We start from the raw sequence: 15,187 nt of genomic DNA, 5'->3' as shown, positions 1-15,187 counted from the left end.
TAGTAACGAATGAGCTGGTGAACCGTAATTCTAATTGGTACAGCCTTGTAATGTAAGAGTATCACAACATACTTAATTATGTTAGCCCTCCTTTACATTTTGTAATCATTTTTACTTATTTACAACTTAGGAATAACAAAATTCCCCCCTTCCTTCGTCGTTCATCGCTTTTTTCTTTTTTCTCACCGAGGATTAAATCCGAGAGTGCTTTTCGGGAAGTGGACTGATTTTTTTAACTTTCAAACATTCTATAATAAAACTAGAGACAAGACACTGCAATTAAAAATATATACAAGAGAAAGAAAGCGTAATCTTCGCTATCCCCTCGTATCGTCCACGTTGTCCTCGTTCAACCAAGAAGTAACTTCTTGCTTTTACTGAACTAGACGTCCTTAACCTGCTCACCATCACCACTGAAAATAAATTGTAACACAATTCCAGCGAGCAATCGAATCGTGTAAATTTTGAATCGTGTAATCGTGTTGCGGAGATTTTCGGCGGGCAGATTACACGATTACACGATTCGACCTGAATTGAGGAATCGTGTAATTTTACACGATTACACGTTTACACGATTCAAATTTCGCTTCATTGGCAAAAAACGAATCGTGTAAAAATAAATGGTTACACGATTCCTGCGAGCAGTCGAATCGTGTAAATTTTGAATCGTGTAAATCGTGTTGCGGAGATTTTCGGCGTGTACTGTACCTGTATGGATGATGCCTTTGCTTTCAATGCAGAGTAGAACTCCCCATTGAGAACCCCTCGAAGTGTCAGGTTAGTCAGGTTTGGCATATAACACAGTGCTTCTACTAGATGTAATGAGGCTGGTGTGTGACAACGGAGATCATGAAGCTTGACAGTCCGGACCTGCATTGTTTGTCAATATATTTAAGCATCACGTCTATATTCATCCATATGTTTTACTCACTAATTTCTGACTGTATTCTAACATTTCACCCAAATTCCATTAATTACATAGTTGTATTCATAATAACATTCTCAACAAAAATGATTGAATAGATTTTATTTTTAAATTCAATGGGTAGTGACTTTGTTCACTACTTCAGGGCGTGACGACCCTGCCTGACACAAGTCCCGGGCTCAGCTGGCTCCGGCTGACAGTACCCGGTATGGGCCCCTGTCCAGGGTAACGGACATCCAGCTATGGAGAAATAGCTAGGGAGTAAACCTGACTGAAAACCGGAGTGGAGCCCCGCAGGCGGTCTGGTGTTCAACTCGACACACTCTTCCGGCAACTCCTGCAGCCAAATTGGTGCCAAATGTATTGCTCAGCTCTCCTTTGGACCACATCAGTAAGGCCGAGAGGGGGATTCTGACGATTGGGCTACCCAGGATCTCCATATAACCAGCCCAGGCTTGCGCTCTGGAGAGGACACTTCAGTGCTACTGTCAAAAGTGGCAGAAACAACACGGGAGGCAGCAGTTACGAGTTATAAGCCCTTTTCGATTGGCGTAGGATACGGGCGCTACGGGTTGCCTTCGACGGTGGGAGGGATCTTCGCATTCCACTGGTCAGCTACCGCCCACCTCAAGCTGGGCAGCCCCCGGTTAATTAGGTGCTGACCCGCCACATGCCGCCTGCTTCATCGGGTGCTTGGAGCTTAGAGGATTGTCTCGACAAGCGGACTGAAACTACTGCACCAAGCAATAAACAAAATACAAAGAAAACACCAGTCTTGCGTTTGGCAAGCTGGAACGTTAGGACCATGTGTCCTGGCATCACAGACAATCTACTTGAGGTTGATGACACCCGCAAAACAGCGATCATCGACCGTGAGCTAAAGAGGCTCAACATTGACATTGCTGCTTTGCAAGAGACAAGACTCTCTTCAGATGGCAGTATTAGAGAGGAAGACTACACTATATTTTGGCAGGGCAGAGAACCGCAGGAAAGGCGACAGCATGGTGTTGGATTTGCAGTAAGGAACTCCTTACTCTCCTCAATTGAACCACCAAGCAGAGGCACAGAACGCATCCTCTCACTTCGACTGCAAACCGCCTCAGGTCCAGTGAACATCCTGAGCTGTTACGCACCAACCCTCTGCAGCTCTGTGGAGACCAAGGATCAATTCTATGAGCACCTGGACTCTGTCATTGCGAACATTCCTGCCAACGAGAACCTATTCCTACTAGGAGATTTCAATGCACGGGTGGGCACGGATCATGACTCCTGGCCCAAATGCATCGGACACTTCGGCATTGGAAAACTGAACGAAAATGGTCAAAGATTGCTAGAAGTCTGCTCCTATCACGACCTATGCATTACGAACACATTCTTCTCCACAAAACCATGCCACAAGGTATCCTGGAGACATCCCAGGTCTCATCACTGGCACCAGCTTGACCTTGTTATTACACGAACTTCATCCTTAAACAGCGTCCAAGTCACCCGTAGTTACCACAGCGCTGATTGTGACACAGACCATTCACTGATTGCCAGCAGGGTGCGCCTTCAGCCCAGGCGAATACATCGCTCAAAGCAGAAAGGTCGCCCCCGCATAAACACTGCCAAGATATCAAATCCTGACTTGCATGATCTCTTCGCCGATTCCATCGAACAGGCCCTCCAGGACTGTCCTTCTACTAGTGCTGAAGAGAGATGGAATCACATTCGCGATGCTATCCATCACTCAGCCATGGAAATATATGGCAAAAGAGAAAAGCAAAACCCAGACTGGTTTGTAGCTGGAATCGCAGAATTGGAGCCTGTCATCGAAGCAAAGCGAGCAGCACTCACTAACTACAAGAGTGATCCATCTGTGAAGACACTCACAGCTCTACGAACAGCAAGGATGGATGCCAAACGGGTTGCTAGACGCTGTGCCAACGATTACTGGTTGAGCCTTTGCCAGAGCATCCAACTGGCTGCAGATAACGGCAACACCCAGGGCATGTACGCAGGCATAAAAAAGGTCTTTGGACCAACCATCAAGAAGACATTACAACTCAAAGCATCCACAGGGGAGGTTATCACAGACAAAGAGCTTCAAATGGAAAGATGGATTGAGCACTATCAAGAGCTGTACTCACGGGAGATTGAGGTCAATGAAGCTACCATTGAGAGTATTGAAAGCCTACCTGTCATGGAAGATCTTGATAGTGAACCATCCATAGAAGAGCTGAAAAAGGCTGTGAACTCCCTTTCCTCGGGTAAGGCCCCAGGAAAAGATGGCATACCCTCGGACATAATCAAAGTCGGAAAGGACACAGGTCTTCTACGCCATCTCTATGAGCTTCTCTGCCAATGCTGGAAAGAGGGAACGATTCCACATGATATGCGTGATGCTAACATCATTACCTTGTACAAGAACAAAGGGGATCGCAGTGAGTGCAATAACTATCGTGGAATATCCCTCCTAAGCACTGTTGGGAAGACGTTTGCCCGTGTGATCCTGAGCAGACTGCAAACGCTTGCAGCCCGTGTGTACCCAGAATCGCAGTGTGGTTTTCGGGCTGGAAGATCAACAATCTAAATGATATTCTCCATTCGACAACTGCAGGAGAAAAGTCGGGAGCAGAGACAGCCACCGTACATTGCCTTCATCGATCTTACAAAGGCCTTTGACCTAGTCAGCAGAAAGATCCTCTTCAATCTGCTACAGAAGATAGGATGTCCACCTACACTGCTAAGGTTGATTGTATCCTTCCATGACGATATGCAGGGCACCATCCAGTATGACGGCTCTACATCAGCCCCCTTCCCAATCAAGAACGGAGTGAAGCAGGGATGTGTGCTTGCTCCCACGCTCTTTGGGATCTTCTTCTCTGTGCTGCTATCACACGCTTTCAGGTCATCTCAAGACGGCGTGTACATACACACACGAAGCGATGGAAAACTGTTTAATCTTGCACGACTTCGGGCGAAGACGAAAGTGAGGAGCATCCTGATTAGAGAGATGCTATTTGCAGATGATGCGGCTTTGGCATCCCAGTCTGAGGAAGCTCTACAGAGGCTGATTAACTGTTTTTCAGAAGCATGTGAAGACTTTGGCCTGACCATCAGCCTAAAGAAAACAAACATCATGGGCCAGGATGTACGCAGCGTTCCCGATATCTCCATTGGAAACTACACCCTCCAAGTGGTTGAAAACTTCACCTACCTCGGCACCGTGATATCCAGCAGCCTCTCCCTCGATCCCGAGCTCAACGTACGTATTGGCAAGGCAGCAACCATGATGGCTAGACTTTCAAAGCGTGCCTGGAAGAACACTTTACTGACTACCAACACAAAAATGAAGATCTACCAGGCCTGTGTGCTCAGCACTCTCCTGTATGGCAGTGAGTCGTGGACCCTGTATGCACGTCAGGAGCGCCGTTTGAACGTTTTCCATCTCCGCTGCTTGAGGCGAATCCTAGGCATCAAATGGCAGGACCACATTCCAAACAAGGATGTCCTCAAGAAAGGAGGCATGATGACCATCTATGCTCTTCTATCACAACGACGACTGAGATGGCTTGGTCATGTCAGCCGAATGGAAGACGGCCGCATTCCAAAAGACATAATGTATGGAAAGTTAGCGACCGGGACCAGGGCTGTTGGAAGACCTGTCCTTCGCTTCAAGGATGTGTGCAAGAGGGATATGAAGGCCAGTGAAATCAACCCTACAAACTGGGAAGCATATGCCTTAGACCGTCCTGAATGGAGACGCGTTGTTAAGACGGGTGTACAGAGGAGTGAGCAGAGGAGAGTAGAACAGTGGGAGGAAAAAAGACAACAACAAAAACAACAAAGACAACAGCTAGCTACGGCTCCAACAGCACAGCCACAAATGACTTTTATCTGCAGCAACTGCAACAGGACCTGTCTCTCTAGGATTGGACTGTTCAGTCACAGCAGGAGCTGCACACCAAGAAACTGACAACTATATAGCGCAATATTCTATTGTCTTTCGAGACAGACAGATGCCGAAGATTCATAATAACATTCTCAACAAAAATGATTGAATAGATTTTATTTTCAAATTCAATTCTTGTCTACTGAGTAAAAGTATACACTAAAGTTTCTATAGAGAGGATTATTTAGTAAAGGTAATTTATTTTTAAATTCCTTATGTATTCTTTATAGGGCTTCCAACCTGTTTGCATTAATGAGTCCTACTCCTACTTACACTAAAATTTATAATACCAATAGATATGCATTTGCTATTAATGTATTAAAGGTATTCATAACTCTGGATTTCATATGCACAAGACCCTTAAGTCAGAAGGTTTTATGCTATGGTTCAGTGAGGTAAATTCTAGCATTTATTAAAATTGGTTCTTTAAAAAAAATGACTTATTTTGTTACTATCAATTAAACTTGTGAAAGGTTAGATATTGATTATTGATCAAAACAATGTCAATCTTTCAAACATTTGAATTTCAACTGAATCAGTACATGTGTAGTTTGCTTTATTCCATGTTTCATAACTGTTCCAAAGGGTGATTGGAGAAAAAAAATATATAAACTGGTTTATACATGTGAACCATATAACTATTACTGCTGTTTCTGTCATTCAATGACCCTCCATGACATTCTCATTAGGACACACATACCTGTATGGATGATGCCTTTGCTTTCAATGCAGAGTAGGTCTCCTCATTGAGAATCCCTCCAAGTGTCAGGTTAGTCAGGATGGGCATAGAACACAGTGCTTCTACTAGGAGATGTAATGAGGCTGGTGTGTGACAACGGAGATCATCAAGCTTGACAGTCCGGACCTGCATTGTTTGTCAATATATTTAAGCATCAAGTCTATACATGCATATCTGTCTGTATAATTCTTACATTTTATACTGTGAGGATCTTATTCAAATTAGGTAGTTCTTTGTGAGCCCATGTAAGTTATGCGAGGATCATATGCAAATTAGATGTTCTTTTGTGAGCCCACTTATGAACAGGTGCTTAATGTAGATTTCCACTTCACTAGATGAATAGCTAAGTGTATTCAAGTGTACACAATATCTAGGTTCTGTCAGGTGTATAGAATTGCAGACTCTTTGTATGACACATTTTCATTTGTGTGTGCTAGTAAAAATGCACATGCAGACTGCTCACTTGGATAATTGATCTTGAAGAGAGAGCTAGTCTGTGTTACAGTTTTGGGGGGTATTTCCAAGGAAAGGAACCGGCATGGTGTGGTGCCATGCAACCCAGTGCATGATGAGACTTTTCTTCCCTCTTCTCAATGCCGAATTGTAAGTACATTTTTATACATCATTGTTATGGTCATTTAGAGAGGATAATGTGAAGTTGTTTTATTACCGAATGATATGTATTTTGTTTGGCTGAGTCCTTTAAAATATGGACATTTAAAGAGGATAGATATGAAGCTGTTTTATATCCGAATGATATGTATTTTGTGTGTGGCTGAGTCCTTTAAAATATGGACACTTTTGCTAATGTTGGAAACCGATGTAATACAAGTGGTATTGTGCATTTTCGTGTTAATTTTAGGACCTATGCTATTAAGATTCCGGTCTTTTATTAATTTAGATGGCGGTCAACGTACGGGTCAACCTCGGACTACGTATACTCGAGCAACCTCGGCTAGGACAGAGTCGGGTGTTTCAAGGTCATTCAAGGGTTATCTTCAACCAGATCAACGGGGCGCATCTCTAGCTTTCTACTCTTCAAGGCAATCACTCACCGTCGCTACTGGTCAACACACGTTCGTCGTTGCAGTCGTCGCATATAGTTTCATCGAAGTATCAACGTTAAATGAACTCAGAGAAGACAAACATTTATTTAAGCTTCATTGAATGCCAGTATCCTATTTACAGATAATTATTATTTTGTAAACGACAATAATATGATGTGTTCTATTTGAGCAAGGATATTTGTAATATCCTCCTTGATTTGAGTTACATTAAATGTTTCATTCAACCTATATTTCTGGAATCCTTTGGTAGTATTATTCAGGGTGGTTAAGTAGCCTATTCTAGATTAGTGAGCTAATACAAGCGAGCTATCGCACGTGACAAATACAAATACAAATTCCTCAAATTACATAGTTGTATTCATAATAACATTCTCAACAAAACGATTGAATAGATTGTATTTTCTAATTCAATTCTTGTCTATTGAGAAAAAGAACACACTAAGGTTTCTATTGAAAGGATTATTTAGTAAAGGCAATTTTTTTAAAAATTCCTTATGTATTCTTTATAGGGCTTCCAACCTGTTTGCATGGATAAGTCCTACTCCTACTTACACTGAAATTCATAATACCATACCAATACATATATCATCGGCCTTATGCCAAAAGGGCCTTAACCCGATTTTGGGGGTTATTGAGTTATTAATATCACCTTGTAGATTTCATCATTCTCTTTAAAATGATGTGCTTCACTTGTTGAAATTCGATTTATTTATGAAGATAATTATGAATTTCAAAAGGGCCTTAACGCGTATCTCATCTTTTTCCTTACGCCAAAAGGGCCTTAACCTACACGGATGATCCATTTGCGTTAGGAGGGCCTTTCTGGCAAACCAAAGGTGTTGCGAAACAAGAAAATTTCCTTATGCCAAAAGGGTGCTAACTATGCGCGCGTACACGCGCATAGTTACGCGCATAGTTACGCGTACGATAACCGCAGGTTAAGGCACTTTTGGCATAAAGCCGCGTAGGTTACGCCCCTTTTGGCATAATGCCGAGTAGGTTACGGCCCTTCTGGCATAACATATACGCTGACATACGCTACATTCAAGCCTTATGCCAAAAAGGCCCTAACATGTTTTTTGCACATAGCATGTACAATTCTGAATATTTTATAACAAATTTAACACATTTCATGTAAAACTTAATAACTTAACACATTTATCGAAATTGGCTTCAAAAGCAAAAAAACGACCACAAACTTTTGATTATTAGAGAGGCCAAAACCTTTAAACGCGATTATCTCGGAATGGCCAAAAGCAGTTAAGGCCCTTTTGGCATAAGGCCGACGATATATTTGCTGTTAATGTATTGAAGGTATTCATGAATCTGGATTTCATATGCACAAGATCCCTAAGTCAAAAGGTTTGTTGCTATGGTTCATTTAGGTAAATTCAAGCCTCTATAAAAAATGGCTCTTAAAAAACTATATGGCATATTTTTACTATCAATCAAACTTGGAAATGGTTGAATTTTTATTATTAGTCAAATCAATGTCAATCTTAGACACACTTGAATTTCAACTAAATCAGTACATGTGTAGTTTGCTTTATTCCATGTTTCATGACTGTTCCAAAGGGTGATTGGAGAAGGGAAAAAAAACACAAACTGGTGTATACATGCATGTGCACAATGTAACTATTACTGCTGTTTCTGTTGATCAATGAACCTCCATGACATTTACATTAGGACACACATACCTGTATGGATGATGCCTTTGCTTCCAATGCAAAGAAGAACTCCTTATGGAGAACCCCTCCAAGTGTCAAATCAGTCAGGATGGGCATAGAACACAGCGCTTCTAGGAGATGTGATGAGGCTGGTGTGTGACAACGGAGATCATGAAGCTTGACAGTCCGGACCTGCATTGTTTGTCAATATATTTAAGCATCACGTCTATATTCATCCATATGTTTTACTCACTAATTTTTGACTGTATTCTAACATTTAAGCCAAATTCCATTGATTACATAGTTGTATTCATAATAACATTCTCAACAAAAATGATTGAATAGATTTTATTTTCAAATTTAATTCTTGTCTATTGAGAAAAAGAACAAACCAAAGTTTCTAGTAAGAGGATGATTTAGTAAAAGTTTTTATTTTTTTAATTCCTTATGTATTCTTTATAGGGCTTCCAACCTGTTAGCATTGATAAGTACTACTCCTACTGACACTGAAATTCATAATACCAATAAATATACATTTGCTATTAATGTATTAAAGCCAGGTATTCATAACTCTGAATTTCAAATGCACGAGACCCCTAAGTCAGGAGGTTTGTTGCTATGGTTCAGTTTGGTAATTTCAAGCCTCTATTAAAAATGACTCTTAAAAAACTATATGACATATTTTTACTATCAATCAAACTTGGAAAAGGTTGAATTTTGATTATTAGTCAAATCAATGTCAATCTTAGACACACTTGAATTTCAACTGAATCAGTTCATGTGTAATTTGCTTTAATCTTGCCGATCTTGGACAAACTGGCTTATTCTAATATTGTGGTCTTTATCATTAAAATACTAATTTAAGGCTGTTTGTATAGTGCATAGGCCTATGATGAAGGTCATAGGTCTTTTTTTAGTCTAGAAGTTTATTACTAAATCATTAATATTGAATGTACTAGGTACTAATAATATACACATCAGTTAAAGCTTGCTTCCATAATTAAAGTTGTTTAGAAATAATTTAGTGCATACCTATGTAATGTGTCTATTACAAGCTGGGAAAACAACTATATCTCAAAACACCGGGAATTCCTCCTAATGGACAGACATTATTAGTGTTTTTATGATTTCTGTAAAAATCATGCTGAATATGCTTAAGAAATGAATAAAAATGGAAAATTTACAGTATATTAAATTTCAAACAAAAGGAATCGACCAACGCTAAGTCAGTTTTCTTCATGGGGAAGATAGTCTCATGTCCAGTAGTCAGTTACTATATATGACCTGAAAAAATTGAGTCCAACCTTTACAAACAATGTCATTCACTTGTGTTGTACAGAATTAAACAAGCGATAAACCTTACAGTAATACAAATGCATTCAGTTGAATTTTTATAGTGTATTTTCATACACTGTTGCCATAAAGCTGGAATAAGTTTGCTAAACTGACCAATGTTGAAGAAAATTGAAGAAAAAATATCATCCTTCTGATTCAATACCCTAATTTTACTGAAGCCTAAATACAGTTTGTTAAGATTTATTGTGGTTTCATTTTCACTGTGATACGCTGGGTAGAAATTAATCATTAAAGTTTTGACAATATATGCACTTTGTCTGTCAAGAATAAATGACATTGTCACAGACTTCATGAGCAACACTCTACATCGCATGCTCATTATTATTTATAAAAACAGAAATAATACAAGAGAAGGTCAAAAGAAAAGAAATTCAATTAAATACAAAAGGAAAGATGAAAAAAAGAAAAATAAAGAAATACAAAGGAAGAATAGAAGGAGAAAGAAGGGGGAAATTAAACCAAGAAATATATTAGGAAAGAGAAGACATAAAGAGAATGCACGGGGAAAAATACATAAGGCAAGAGAGATAGAGAAACAACAGAAAAACATTTTTAAATATATAAGGAAAGAAAGAGAAAAACAAAATAGATACATAAGGAGTAATAGAGAAAAGATGAACGCAGTAAAAACAAAGAAATGCATAAGGGAACAAAATAAAAGAAAGAAAGAAAAAAAATTATATGAAAAATATATAAGGAAAGAGAGATAGATTAGCAAGAGTAAAACAATAACAAATATATAAGGAAAGAAAGAGAAATATCAAGGGCACAGGAATAAGTAACTATTTTTCTGCTGAGAAAATAAAAATGTATTTATTTTGGGGTACAAAAGTCTAGCTTAGATCGGTCCTGGAAGTGAGTGAGAAAGGGGTGTAGTTTCCACCAACAAAAGGGAAATGCCCGACTACTAAAGTTGAAAAATAACTAGAAATTTAATTCGTCATGGGGACGAATTAGGTGGTCTGTCTTCACTTTTTATGATAGATTTGAGAATAAGAGAAATTATTTAGACATATAAACAATGATGATCATGATGATGATGATCACGATGATATTGCTCACGAAAGACGGGAATGTAGAATCCAGTTGTGAGAAAAAGTCATGTCCCATAGAGAATACACGCAAAATGTGAAAAATTGACATGCCTCCTTTAATCACAAAAATACGCCATGATGCCTTTTTCAAAATGAAAAATCGTAATCACTGCACTCGTAGAGAATTGTCTCCGCTAGAAGATATCCAAATTCGGAGGAAAATCGATCAATATTTACAGAGATACAATCAATGTTCTAAAAATATGCTGACGTCATAATAAGCAAATATAAATTTTGAGTTCAGAGGCCATTATGATGACGTCATGAGTTCATTGAGGGTCAAATGAGACATGAAATCATATCTACGATTCATACTCTATCCAAATATGAAAATAAAATTAGAGGTCAACGGGCATCTTAAAGAGCTACAATGGATTTTGTATAGGCATGTTTTTGCCCATAAATGCTATGTATTACAAGAGTTCACACGCAAGTACATGCCTCTTAAACGGACGCTCATTCCGTTATTAATGTTCACAAACAGGTAAACAAGGTATCAAAATGTGCCAAATATGATGACCGAGAAAATTCGGCGATTCTATGTTGCAAAATGTCATGACGCACAAAAACGCGCGCATTCGCGTGTGCGCTTTTTTCTCAAAATACTTGAAAAATGACCTGATTCGTACTCTCGTTTAATAGTTAAGTGATTTTGAGCATTTTAAAATTTTGACACGCGCATACGCGCAGGTCATAACCTTTATTTGACCTTTGATGACATGACCTGTTGACCCTTGACCTGAAGTATATGTGATATGAATATGAATGACCTTTGATGACGCGTCATGAAGATATGATGGATAATGTGATTTCACAAAATGGCGCCTGGATGACGTCATGAAGACTCGATGACCTTGAAAATGTTCCTGTCACGTCTCATGATGATGACCTATAACTGTGCCAAAATTGAAAGAAATTAACACAACCGATCGTGAGTTATCCTAAAAACAAAAAAGGGGGAGAAATAAAAGTAAAGAATAAATAAATAAATAAATAAAGAAGAAAGAAAATTCTGACGAAATCAATAGGTGATCTGTCTACGACAGACCACCTAATAAAATTAAAGATGTCATTTAGTCTATTGATATAAACCTTATCTATCAGCCTAACCAGATTTGATTTGAACTAAACCTGACCGATTACAAATAGTGATGTTGATTAACTCTTCAACACCTGATTAATCTTGAGATACATAAATCATAAATTAATTTTGATATGAAACTTTAGCTGAAATACATGCAGAATTTTAAGTATAAAAGGCTTAGAATGTGTCTCCAATCTGTCCTTATTAGTTTTACCTTGAAACACAACTTGAATTTGGCCATACTCTGAATGAGGTCAAGTTTTGGTTGTTTGGTTTTTTATGATTATATGACAAACCACAATAAAAACAGAGAAACAATGACTTCAGTATTGATCTTATTCAGGGCAAACAATCCTGCAACTTCTAATAAAGGGAGAATCATTTGTTATATGGCCCCAGTCAAATGTATACAGTCACATCAAATATGCTAACAATCATATACAAGGAGGCTTCCCAAGCATGTGGGTAGTGCACATAACATGCTGTTCAGACCTTGTTGTTGTTGTTGTTGTTGAGTTCAGCGTTACATGGCGATCAGTCAAATTCAATTGTTATCACCCACTATTTTTTAATTTTGGTATGACTTAAATTTTTAAAAATTAATTCACCTCTCTCTTTTATCAATGTTTTGTCTGTGTCCCTCTATATTTGTCAGGGTTTTTATTAATTTTATTATTATTACGATAATCATGCCAGGTTACCAAATCTTGTCTTTTTTTTTGGCACCATCCTGACAAACCCACTCGTATGATACAAGGGTTTCTATGAAGTTTTTGAAAGAAAACAAAAACCTATGTCCCTCGGTGTGGAACAGAGTGACTCCCTACTATGAGATACCTTTATCTGATAATCAAGGAAAAGAACTTAGGTGTGAACTGAAAGTAGACCCTTTCTGAAGAAATTGATTGCACTGTCGTGCAGATAGTTATTTTGTATTTTGTATTTTGTATTGTATTTATTAACATTTATTTCCTTCTCAACAGCACAATATAAAACACAATGTATATATACATGATATATGTAACAATTATTTCAACATAGAGTATACAGTAATTAATTCAGATACGGAAGGAGGCGAAAACCCGGAAAGCGTAGCTTGAGTTGGGAACGCCCATAATAAATTAACACAGTTACCGAAAGAACATTATAGACATTATTATGAAAATTACATTGTATATAACAGAACGTTGATAGGAAAGAAAAAATAGTGAAAGGAAGAGAGGAGAGAATTAAGTATAGGAAGGCATGTTCACTTATAAAGAGAAAGTTACATCAATTGGGCTGTACATGTGTCTGCGATTACATCATAAAGATAACGAAGTACAATTGTAAAATAGACAGCGGGTACATATCATTACAAACAAGCAAAATCATCAAACAGACAACAGCTTTATCCGACAGCATTGTCCTGGGAATATACAGATGGTACTAGCAACAAGTTATCAAAGTAAATAAATAATCGGTCATACAAAGATGTCATTAAATTCCACAAAAGATCATTTCACACATAAATACAAGAGAGGGTATCAATATCGAGCAATTAAATACATTTTTGCCTTACGGGAAAAAGTCTGCAAGGAGAGCGATTTGTGTAGAATAGATGGTAAGGTGTTCCAAAATTTTGGTCCAGAGTATCGAATGTCAAATTGAAATCTTCGGGTTCTATGTTTAGGGAGACGAATGTTGGCAGCGCTTCTCGTATTATACGTATGGGTTTCCGAGTTGCATTTAAAATTGATAAAATCACTAAATTGTGATGGGAAGATGTTATTTATGCTTTTATACATGAAAATACCCTGTTGGTGCAAGTTAATATCACTGAATCTCAAGAAAATAATTTGTTTAAAGATGGGACCAGTATGGGAACGATAGTGCATTCCGGATATTATACGAATAATCTTCTTCTGCAATAGTATAAGCTTTTGTATTTTGTACTTGCAGGAATTTGCCCAAACAAGATTACAGTAAGAAAAATATGGAAGTATAAGAGCACAATATAACATACGTAGAATGTGATTAGGCAAGAGATGTTTGAGTCTGGATATAATGCCAATGTTTTTGGACACCTTACTTTCAACTTCGTGAATATGGTATTTCCAAGACAAGGAACTATCTAAATAAACGCCAAGAAATTTGACTTTATCTACCCTTGGCAATATGACATTATCAAGAACAATATTGAAATCATTTAAATCTACATTCTTTCCATTGTGAAAAATCATATAATTACATTTCTTTACATTTATAGATAATTTATTAGATTTGAACCATTCACATATATATGTAAGACCTGCATTTACTGCATCCATAAGAGACTTCAAGTTTGAATCTCTGTGAAATATGTTTGTGTCGTCTGCATACAGTATAAAAGACAATTCATCAGCAGATTTATAAATATCATTCACATATAATATAAATAACAATGGCCCAAGCAGGCTACCCTGTGGAATTCCGCATGTTATTGTCCTAAACTCCGAAATAGAAGATTGATATTTGGTACATTGTAATCGATTGTTAAGATAACTGGTGAAAAATTTAAGAGCTACACCACGTATTCCATAACGATATAGTTTAGATAGTAAAATATTGTGATTAATTGTGTCAAATGCCTTAGACAGATCTATAAAAACTCCAATTGCAAATTCGTTCGCCTCAAAGGCGTCTATGACTTTACTAGAAAGATTGGTAAGAGCCATACATGTTGAATAATCCCTACGGAAACCATATTGATGTTTATTGAGAATAGAATGTTTGTCAAGGAATTCAATAGTTCTTTTATAAACAATGCGCTCGAATAATTTAGAGAAGACTGACAGTACAGAAATGGGCCTATAGTTTGTAAATTCACGCTTGTCACCAGATTTAAACACTGGTGTTACTTTAGCTTTCTTTAGCTCATCTGGAAAAACTCTGTTTAATAATGAAAGGTTGAATACATGGCATAGTGGTCTACATATGTACATAATGACCTGTTTAATGACTCTTGGACTGTATTCGTCCAAACCTGCAGCTTTATTGTTTCCAAAAGTACTAACAATGTTACAAATTTCGTTATCCCTAGTAGGATATAAATACAAAGAGTCAACAGGTGGATCATTCATATACTGTAAATAATTCGTTTGGGTACCTGGGATTTTATTTGCTAAAGATGGACCAATGCTTGTAAAGAAGTCATTAAAGGAGTTCGAAATAATGTCCGATTCTGTAGCGATGTCCCCGTTGTAATTAAATACAGAATTCTCAGCTGGCTTACTTTTGTTAAGTAGTGAATTGATCGTTTGCCACGTACGATTTACATTAGATTTATTAAGTACAAATTTG

The 15,187-nt window shown here is 38.0% G+C and overlaps 1 protein-coding gene across 1 annotated transcript; it reads left to right on the top strand.

The window, feature by feature from the left end:
- Window positions 1-1,595: 1,595 nt before the first annotated feature.
- LOC115924161 lies at window positions 1,596-3,497 on the top strand. The gene has a single exon (XM_030986013.1). It carries the CDS (start codon window positions 1,596-1,598, stop codon window positions 3,495-3,497), a length of 1,902 nt encoding a protein of 633 aa, XP_030841873.1.
- Window positions 3,498-15,187: the final 11,690 nt, after the last annotated feature.

The sequence above is a fragment of the Strongylocentrotus purpuratus genome, unplaced genomic scaffold (genome assembly GCF_000002235.5).
Source record: "Strongylocentrotus purpuratus isolate Spur 01 unplaced genomic scaffold, Spur_5.0 spur5_scaffold_15, whole genome shotgun sequence".
Classification (NCBI taxonomy): domain Eukaryota; kingdom Metazoa; phylum Echinodermata; class Echinoidea; order Camarodonta; family Strongylocentrotidae; genus Strongylocentrotus; species Strongylocentrotus purpuratus.
The sequence above is the reverse complement of the archived record's forward strand: the minus strand, read 5'-3'. Positions and strand labels throughout refer to the sequence as shown.

What these genes read in the sequence shown, in the direction of transcription:
- LOC115924161 (XM_030986013.1), top strand. Translation starts at nt 1,596, where the DNA reads ATGCCGCCTGCTTCATCGGGTGCTTGGAGCTTAGAGGATTGTCTCGAC.